Source organism: Carcharodon carcharias, assembly GCF_017639515.1.
Source record: "Carcharodon carcharias isolate sCarCar2 chromosome 30 unlocalized genomic scaffold, sCarCar2.pri SUPER_30_unloc_1, whole genome shotgun sequence".
NCBI lineage: Eukaryota > Metazoa > Chordata > Chondrichthyes > Lamniformes > Lamnidae > Carcharodon > Carcharodon carcharias.
The window spans coordinates 22,501-32,853 of NW_024470683.1; the positions used below are offsets into that span (position 1 = coordinate 22,501).

Here is a 10,353-nt window from a genome sequence, read left to right on the forward strand (position 1 = left end):
GCCCGACCCACTCGAGCTTAAAATGAAGGGTGTTGATGTCGGGCAAATGTCCCGACACCAACGCACAGTCACATGACATCTCGGTCGTCAGGCGCGGGGCGGGAACCAGCCAACAATTAAAAGGCCTATTAAGGCCGTTAAAAAGATAATTAGCTTAAAATTTTCGCTGCCCATCCAACCTTAGTGGCCTTTGCACTTTTTAAGGAAACTTCATCCACGGACGTGATGAGGTTTCCAACCGCAAATAAAAAGTAAAACAAAACATTTTATATTTCATTTGTAACAGGCCCCTGCTCATGTGACAGTCACATGAGGGGACATGTTTCATAACATGTTTAAAATCTGTGTTTTTTTTTTGAGAACTGTTAATCTCCTTGAGGCACCTCTGCCTCAGGAAGATTTTCAAGCATGCACTTCCCCCCCTCCCACCTCCACCCCACACCCCCCACCCATCCACCCCAGCCGCTCTCGCTTCACACCGGGAAGGTCTTAACTGGCCCGCCAACGTGAAATCGCGGTCTGGCCCTGATCGTGGGCACTGATCAGCTTTCCACCAAGGGCAGAATTCTGCCCCAGATAACTAACATAACTAATCCTGCTCCAGGATCTCATTCTTTTGGCTTGTGCCTAGATGTAATGAACAACAAAGTGGTTTTTAGAAGGCAAGGTAAGTGGCCTTCTCACAATAGTTACATGTTTACAATTTAGTGGAAACCTATTTACTAGGTGAAATATTGGGATCTATGTTCTGTTGATAAGAACAAAAATATTTCTAATGTATCCTTATGTTTTACGTTCATTTTTAAGTTTCCCTAAATACCTATCTCGATCAGAAAAGATATAAACAAAAGTAATGAAAGGTTACAGGCAATGCAGAAATTTTACTGGAAGGTATTGTATTTGGATCTCATCAATGTAAGTAAAAAATTAAATGATATTTAACAAAGCGTTAGTGATCTGGAATACACTACCTGGAAACAGATTCAATAGTAACTTTCAAAAGGGAATTGGATAAATATTTGAAAATTAGATTGCAGGACAATGGGGAAAGAGCAGGGGAGTGGGACTAATTGGATAGCTCTTTCGAAGAGCTACAGGCACTGCCTCGCTGGGCTGAACAGCCACCTCCTCTGTGTAGTTTCATTCTACAATTCCATGTCATTGCCAGAAATTCAGTTTCATTTAAAGTGGAATCTCAGTTTTAGGAGGGGTTTATGGCCATTCAGCTCATCTAGCCTGTGCTGGCTTCTCCTTACGAGTGCAAACTAATCGCACTGCCCTGTAATTGTGACTGTTTTAAGTGTCTGCGAAAGGTGCAATGATGCAGGTGCAGACCAGGTAAGGACATTAGTGAACCAGATGGGTTTTTAACAACAATCATCATCAGACTTTTAACTCCAGGTTTTTGCTGAATTCAAATTCCACCAAGTGCCCATGGGATTCAAACCCAGGTCCCCAGAGAATTATCCTGGGTCCCTGGAACACTAGTCCAGTGACAATACCACTATGGCACCAGCTCCCCCTAACATCTTGACTATATTCGCACACCACACAAGGAGGTATTAAGACAGGTGATTAAAAACCTACCTCTTTGACCAAGCTTTTGAAGAGTGTCTAAAAGTAGGAGAGAAGCAGAGTGATTTAAGGAGGGGATTTAGGGCTGAGGCAGTTGAAGACATGGCTGCCAATAGTGGGAGTGATGAAATTCAGGGTGTGCGTGATTGGAGGAGCCCACATCTCAGGGGCTTGTAGGGCTGGCAGAGGTTGCAGATATGGTGAGAGGGTGAGACCATGGAAGGATTTGGACACAGATGAAAATTTATTAATTAACGTGCAGAGAGACCAGGAGCCACTGTAGCCAATAGGGCCCATTCGAGGGAGAAGTTAAGCAAGTTCACGTACCAAGGAGATAATCTTCAGTCAAATGAACGGTCTTTACTTAACCCTTACTTCCCACACGGACTTACCCCACTAAGCAGAGAGTTGTACTCAATCTCAAGGGGCTGAAGCTGTTTGCGTAATTCCGTAACTTCGAGTTTTGCGCCTGCTGCTGCCTCGTTGACCTGAATAGTCTGCACAGTCTGGCTTTCAACCTTGAAATCAAAGGAAAGTTGCATTTAAACATGGCTACTCACGGGCCTCTACATATCTATCAAGGTGTGCGTTTGTAAAGATGTCTGGACAATGAGGTATTAATTTTTCCATCTCTGGATCCTGGGTTCAAATCCAGCCCCAGCTTTATGAAAAAGTCTTGTCTATTGGCTATCATGAGACTGTGTGGAGTAACTGAACTGTTTCCATTCAGGCGAATGGCAATAAATAGTCCTGAAACTGGATAATGCTGATTTCACTGCAGAGATTACAAGTGACTTGTAGAAATCCTTTAAACGTTACAGAGTCCAGTAAAGTTCACAAAACGTCGTATTGGCTGTGGAATGTTGTACTGTCACACCCTGGGTCCCAATATCAGGGCCAAATGCAGGGTACAAACCCACATGGGTGCGTAGTGGAGGCTGGCAGTTCTATGATAGAGTTGGCTACTACTGAGGCTGCAAGGAAAGGGCACTTCCATAATATAAAAGCAAAGTACTGCTGACACCTGAAATCTGAAATGAAAACTGAAAATGCTGGAAAAACTCAGCATGTCTGACAGCCTCTGTGGAGAGAGAAACAGGGTTAATGTCTCAAGTCTGTATGGCCCTTCTTCAGAGCTGGAGGGGTTCAGGGACAGATGAAAATTTAAAACTTAATGTGCAGAGAGACCAGGAGCCACTGCAGCCAATAGGGCCCATTCGAGTTAGATGTTGAGCAAGTTCATGTACCAAGGAGATAATCTTCAGTCAAATGAATGGTCTTTAGAAGAGTCACACAGACTCGAAACGCTAACTCTGTTTCTCTCTCCACAGATACTGTCAGACCTGCCAAGTTTTTCCGGCATTTTCTATCTTTATTTCAGATTTCCAGCATCAACAGTATTTTACTTTTATCTTAAGTGTTTAATCCACCACCACTTCTCTTCCAGGAATGTCTACCTTGGAGTAGTACTGCTCTTCTCTCCGAGAGCACTTCTATGTTGAGGCACCCTCACAGAGCCGGTAAGAGTGGTGGGTGGATCAGACTCAGGCAGGCAGCCCCTGGTGAGCAGAGGGGTGAGCCCTCCAATGGCAACAGGGGTGTCCACTGGAGAGTTCCCTCCTTGGGCCACCAAGGCTCATGAATGGATAGCCCATTCCCAGGGAGTTACTGGGAGGAACACCTGGTCATGCAGTGGGAGGACTGTTCCAATGTTCATAAGTCCCAGTGCCCTGGTAAAATGGCACTCAACTGGCTAATTAATTGAATTCATTGGCTGCCCACCTCTGGTCAGCAAACAGGTTAGTCACTCTCTGCCACTGGGAATAAACCTGACAGCCTCCCAATATCTACCGTCACCATTTTACCATCATTCCCCCTCCAAAGAGCTGGTAAAATTCCCACCTTGATCTAACTTTGCAAGATTGTCCAGTGAAATAGTATATCCAAAGAACTGGACATAGTGTTAGGATCCAACTCTCTCTTAACCTTGATTTAGATTGGATTTGGGATTTATTCTGTACTGACAGGACTACGCTGGTTTATTGCACACATGTTGCAAGAAACAACTCACCTGTAATTTGTACCAGTTATCAAGATCTTCTTGGGTTTTCTTGCTAAAACTCTCATAATTATCCCGCATTGTCTGCAGTTGCTTTGCAAGGTCAATGGTGGGCCCAGGTTCAACAGCCACACTGACAGTACCAGTCACCTGCTGCCGCAGTCCTGCCAATTCCTAAAAAAAACAAAAATTACACACCCTTTATGTACTTCTTCCTCTAGAAATTTAGAATATTAACACTGATGAGTGCATACAAAAAACATGCTAGCGAATGTTGAGCTTGTACCACCTTCTAACACCGAGCGACCATCCAAGGGGCTAAACACCATCTCTGGATTCACAGTGCTCAAGGATAGACCTTGTTCAACTCTACCCATTACCCTGTGTCCTAACAATGGCCCTTGGACATTGATGCCACACCTCAAAAGGATAAAGGAATGCTTGACGGGAGATGAACTCTAGCTTACCTCTTCATGGTTCTTCTTCAGATAAGCAAGCTCGTCCTTAGAGGCTGCTATCTCACTTTCCAAATCCTTGTAATTACGTATATACTCATCTTTCATTGCTCCCAGGTCTGTGATATCAGCTTCCACAGATTGCTTGATGTAGAGCTCGTTTTCAAATCTAATTTGACAATACAAAAAAAAATTGCTTAACTCGAACAAGAATCATAGCAACAGCTAGTCAGGTCCACATGTGAGATGCCAAAACTGTGCACTTGTAAGGGAAAAATGTACTAATTAAATGCTAAAGCACCCAAGAAATGATCACCAAAGTATCCATATTTTAGAATTAAATATTTATCAATAATTTTGATCTACCTCTTCCCAATTCCCCCCCTCTTCTCCCAACCCACTCCCACCCCGCCACCCTACAATCTGTCACTTTTCTCAATCATGATTGCCAGCAATTCAGGAAACAGGCTTGTGAGAAGCTGCTGCACAGGCCAATTTCTCCAATGGCCGTTACTGTGGATTGACATTACAGCTGTACAAGCTGGGAAGCGACAGGCTCAGCAGTGATTCCTTTTCATGCATTCCCGACTCAGTTGGAAAGCCATCACCGAGTCAGGACCCTGGGATGGCCTTACCCAACAGCAGTGAAACACATCTACACCACTAATCGCAAAGCTGCAAGAAAGCAGCTCACCAGAGCCTTATCAGAAGACAAGTAGAGATGGGCAATAAACAGTAGCCTTGCCCACAATGCCTACATCCCATGAATATTTTTAAAATAGGTACCAGTGGAATATTGTAGGTTAATTAAGAAGTAACACATACTTATTTTTGAAGTCTTTAGCTGCGAGAGCTGCATTGTCAAGATCCAGAGCCAGGCGAGCATTGCCAAGGTGAAGTGCCAAAATCTAAAGTCAAGAGCACAGAGGGTAAACTTCTATAGTGTGCAGACTTTAAGCAATGTACAGTCAATGATTTTATGAGCAAGATGCTGTTCAATTGGTGCTTGAAGGTGGGGGCGCTTCTTGAGTTGCATTATGTTTGTGTACTAAGGATAGACATCTGTGCCTATGTTTTATCCAACGCTTGTAATATTTTAGGGAGGTGGGCAGTGTCATGGGCATTAGAGTTTGCATGTCTCATACATTTGACATGTAAGCCATGACTGTATAACACCATTGCCCATCTTAACCCAGCACCCAGCTTCCAATCATGCATTAAGCACCAAGAGTGGTTGGATGTGGAACAGGAATGGAGACCAATTCTTCAACCAGGGCGCGCTGTGATTAGAGAGGTACAGCTTAGATCAGTGAATAACTCACAGGATCAGTCCTGCATCGCCACACTGAGCTGTGGTCATCGCGAGTGTGGATCGTATAACTGATGCCAGTGTTTTATAGCCCCTCCCTCTAGCTGGAAGCCATGGGACACGGAGCTACCAGCTCATCATGAAGATTCTCTTCCCCCATCTATTTACGGGAACCCGTGCCCCACCCCAGACTGGCCCGGATAGAAGGATGAATCCAATATACAAGCCTACGTTCCCAGAACTGGAGGGATAATGAATCACAAACTAAAGTCCATAATTAAATAGGGACTTTCTTGAAACTGGGAATTAAACTAAAACAAGTCAGACCGCAAATTAATTCCAATTCTCCATTTAGTTCCGAGCTGAATCGATTAAACAAAATCTGTTTTTTAGGTTAAGGTGAGTCTGATAAATCTTTCACATTCATTATCATGTGGAATTAGGCTGGAGTGAGTGTAAAGCGACTGAATTGGGGGTTTATTTGTTTGTTTTTCCCTCCTGGTAACACCTTTTCTGTCAAATTCTTTTAATAATGCAAGCTAGTAACTGCACTAATATAATATAAAACAGGGTTAGAGTTAGGGTCTGAAGTAGAGTCGTACAGATTCGAAACGTTAACTCTGTTTCTCCCTCTACAGATGCTGCCCAGACCCAACCTTGACCAGCATTTTCTGTTTTTATTATAGTAACTGCACTGTCTGGTCCGGATGGATTGGTGAGGTTCCTGAAATCGATCCTTAGTCTGTGTTCCCACCTAGGGTGTTAGACTAGGTGGATGTCACAACCATTATCCTCAATGTCCCAGAGTTAGAAAGGGTTAAACAGCTAGCCTTCCCGCTTCCAAGAACTTTGTTCGGATGTCAGCATGTTAGCATTCCAAAATAACCCACATATATTGTTATTGATATGAGTGATTGGCTGGCCTGGTGTACTAAAGGACATCCAGCACTCTCATTATTGTATTCCTCCATGTTTAAATGAGTTTAACAAAGCAGGAGGTATTATGTATCATCATATTCTTATAAAGGATTTAAGTTTGTGATAACATCATGCATTACTGTGGACAAAAATGAATTAATAATTTAGACAATACCTTTGAGTTTTGGCAATTTTAAGCTCCAGTTGGAAAACAGATTAGCAACATGATTCCAAGTCACCAGTTGAGTCATTGCAGTCACTCAATAAACAGGTTTGTAAGAATAATTCCACAACAGTTAGATAAAAGCATAATACTGCAGATGCTGGAAATCTGAAATGAAAACAGAAAATGCAGGAAAAACTCAGCAGGTCCAGCATTTTCTGCCTTTTATTAACTTCACAACAGTGCCTTCTCTTTTAGATTTCAGCTCCTTTTAACACGGATGCTCCTGTGGTTTCAGTCTGCGTTCTATGTTAACACTTGCACTCCGAATCCCTCATATTAATTTACAGACCTCTAATTACAGCCAAGTGAGAGATGGCATAAAAACGGCGTTAGGTCCTTTCAGAAGCTTGGCATGTAGAATAGAATCCGTTATATGTCTCCCATTATATTGCAGTCAGTCTGATCAGCCTAATATACAATTCTCTGATCCATATCGACGGTTCCAATACAATAGCTGCCACAATGGGATGCAATTCCCCAACACACCCATCAAGAGACAGACAGGAATTGGGGGCAACACTTTTTTTTTAAAAAACGCCCTGTCCAATTTTACTCTCGCCGTGAATGGGTTGGGCACGCAAACCCGTGCTCTTGCCAGTCTGCTGGAGTCCCGACGGGTGGGTTGGGCTCAAACCCACCCCCAGAAATTGGTCAGGATCATCGCCAACTTTTGCATCTCAGGATATATCCCCAGCAGAACTTCAAGGGAAGGCCCAAGCAAGAGAGGCTGCCTGTCTCAATTGTACAGAGTGGGAACCAGAAGCCCAATGGAGGCAGTTTCCCAGGAATTACCCCCCTCCCTCCCTCCCTCCCCACACCCCCAACCCACCCCCCATAGGAGGGGGTAATTGAGACTTTCAAAAATCAGCATTGTAACTAAAAGAAGATGCCTTGGGTGGATTCTCACCTGCTCTCTCAGTGGCTTGATCACTGCATCATAAGCATCATAGTCGATGCCTGTTATAGCCTTCCCGCCTTGGAACTCTTTAAGCTGCAGTTCCAACTTAGTGTTCGCCTCTTCCAGGTCCCTGACCTTCTGCAGGTAGATAGACAGCCGGCTGTTCAGGTCTATCATGGCTTGTTTTTCATTGCCGATGAAGCCACCAGACGTTGACATTGAGGATAAGCCTCCGACACTGCTCTGTCCGACAGCCACTGAGATTGCCGATCCCCCACCCAATCCCCCACCCAGTCCACTGTGCCCTGATCCTGTGAAGCTGGACCTGGAGAACCCCTGCCTACCCCCAACCATACTCCTCCTGATCGAGCCCCCTGATCCACTCAGTGAACTCCCCGAGTACTGGAAAGAGCTGGACAGACCAGGTCTCATGGTGGCCCTTTAACTGGGGTGGGGGTTAACCGAATTTTAAGTTGAGTAAGGGGGGTGGAGTAGCTAACTCTTAACCACTGGCAGGCAAAACAAAATAAAAACTCCCCTGGTGACTTGCAGGCTAAACTACAACTTCAGGAAAGGGGGAACTGCAAACCAGCCACCTTCAAACTGGCAAAGCCTCTCACTCCACAAGCATCTCATTCACCTGTATTTATAAGGACAGGGTTGGAAGTTGGCCCGCCCACCTAACATCCCATTGGATTCCACTGATCCCCACCCGTAAAGGTGACTAACATCCCTCCCCTTTCTGTTTCCTTTGCCAGCGCTGACAGAGGCAATCCCCACCCCCCACCCCCCCACCCCTCCCCCATCGCGTATTTTGTCTTAAAACGAACATCTTGCTGGAAGGAGGATCGAGGGAGGAACACTTTGTTGAACAATATAACATAGCCCTCATTCCTGGACTTGGGGGAGGGGTTGGGGGTGGAGTGGGATGAGGGGGAGGTCGTGATGTTCCCTGCTCTATGTGTCTGATAGAGGGGACTTGGTCCTGCAGTCACTACCCCCCCACCACCCCACAACTTGTTTCAGGTCCCATTCATTCAGCAACTATTGAAAATAACATGTTCGAAATGCTACTAAATTATGGGGTCAGGCCTGATTTTAACCTGACTGTAACAAACCTCCACAAGTCCCAATTTGCTCAATGATAAGTCAACTCTCCTGCTACGGTGAACACTCGACTGAGCCCAATCTGGGGCACGTCTCAAGTTCAGGCTGAGGTTAACTGAAAGATAACAGGCTCGATGTTAACTGGCTCGCCTCATTGGTGTCCCCCTCTTCCCCATTGATCACTGCCAGACTAACCCCTCGCCTGATCATGCCAAACCCTTCATTCCATCAGCCCCACCCCTCTCCGACCTCCTGCAGCTTGGGCTCAGTCGAGTGTTCACCGTAGTAGGAGAGTTGACTATCATTGAGAAAATTGGGTCTTGGTGGAGGTTTGTTACAGTCAGGTTAAAATGAAGCCTGACCCCATAATTTAGTAGCAATTCGAAAACATGTCAACAACTTATTTGAGCTCCAGACAGTCAATCTCACAGCGATAAAAGCAAAATACTGTGGATGCTGGAAATCTGGAAAATGCTGGAAAAACTCAGCAGGTCTGATTCGAAACAGTAACTCTGTTTCTCTCTCCACAGATGAGAGGGGTCTTGACAGGGTGGATATGGAGAGGATGTTTCCTCTTGTGGCAGAATCTAGAACTAGGGGGTCACTGTTTAAAAATAAGGGGTCGCTCATTTAAGACAGAGATGAGGAGAAATTGTTTCTCTCGGAGGGTTGTGAGTCTTTGGAACTCTCTTCCTCTAAAGGCAGTGGAAGCAGAGTCGTTGAATATTTTTAAGGTAGACCTAGATAGATTCTTGATTAACAAGGGGGTGAGAGGTTATCGGGGGGTAGGCAGGAATGTGGGGTTGAGGTTACAATCAGATCAGCCATGACCTTATTGAATGGCGTAGCAGGCTCGAAGGGCCGAGTGGTCTACTCCTGCTCCTAATTTGTATGTTTGTACGTTGCCAAATTCTAACTGCTTCCTCAGCCAAATCATTCCCACATGAAGTGTTTACGTTTGGTAGAGCAAACATAGCAATATTACAAACATCACTATGACAACCAGAAAAAAAAAATAGTGTGGAACTGTTTACTGCTGACTGCAACTTCTTGGGAGAAACAAAATATCTCATCTGGTCGGTAATAATGTTTAATTGACTAACATCTGTCCGCTGAATTGTCCTTAAAACAGTTCGATCGGGATCGTTCGACTGGCATACAGCAACCCAAGAGTGGACCAGGCTAAAAAAGGTCTGTCAGGGCCTTTCAGAGCTCATTTGTTTGGTGTCTTACCATTCCCAATTTGGCGTGCAGCAATATCACTACATCAAGCTGCAATGTACAGGTCATCGGACCACCTTAGGACTTCAATTTCCATAACACCTTTCAAAACCGACAGGAGCTCCCAATGCATTCTACACCTACTTTCTTGAAGCGTGGTCACTGTTATAATGCAGCGAGATGCAGCAGTCAGTCTGTGCACAGCAAGATCCACAACCGCCAGTGAGATGGATGACTGAACGACCTGTTTCAGCGATGTCGGCCAAGTGGCAAATATCGGCCAGGCCAGGCCACCAGGAGGAACTCCCCTGCTCTTCCTCGAGATGGTTCCACGGGGATCTTTCACGTCCAGCCGACTGGAGTAGGCGTCATATTGGCATCTCACCTGAAAGATGGTGGAGGTTTGGGTGTGAACCACCCACACCTGTCTCATCAGCTGGGGGGTTGTTTGAGAGCTGGGTTTGGGGCAGCTGCAATGCCCTGTGACCAGCACTCTGTCTTTGCACACAAGCACACCAAATCAACAGTGTCAAGACTTTCTCGAACTTTGTCCTTTTTCATTATGCGTTCCCTTTACACCAACCC

At 45.1% G+C, this 10,353-nt stretch overlaps 1 protein-coding gene across 1 annotated transcript in view; it reads right to left on the bottom strand.

Moving 5' to 3' along the window:
• The window catches only part of LOC121274134 (keratin, type 1 cytoskeletal 11-like), a 9,061-nt gene extending 992 nt beyond the window's left edge, over positions 1 to 8,069 (bottom strand). The window contains exons 1-5 of the mRNA XM_041181307.1: positions 7,450 to 8,069; positions 4,915 to 4,997; positions 4,102 to 4,258; positions 3,647 to 3,808; positions 1,968 to 2,093 (exon numbers count right to left, since the gene is read on the bottom strand). Of these exons, the coding sequence (XP_041037241.1) occupies positions 1,968 to 2,093; positions 3,647 to 3,808; positions 4,102 to 4,258; positions 4,915 to 4,997; positions 7,450 to 7,872 (951 nt within the window). The 5' untranslated portion in view covers positions 7,873 to 8,069. The remainder of the gene's footprint in view (positions 1 to 1,967; positions 2,094 to 3,646; positions 3,809 to 4,101; positions 4,259 to 4,914; positions 4,998 to 7,449) is intronic.
• Positions 8,070 to 10,353: the final 2,284 nt, after the last annotated feature.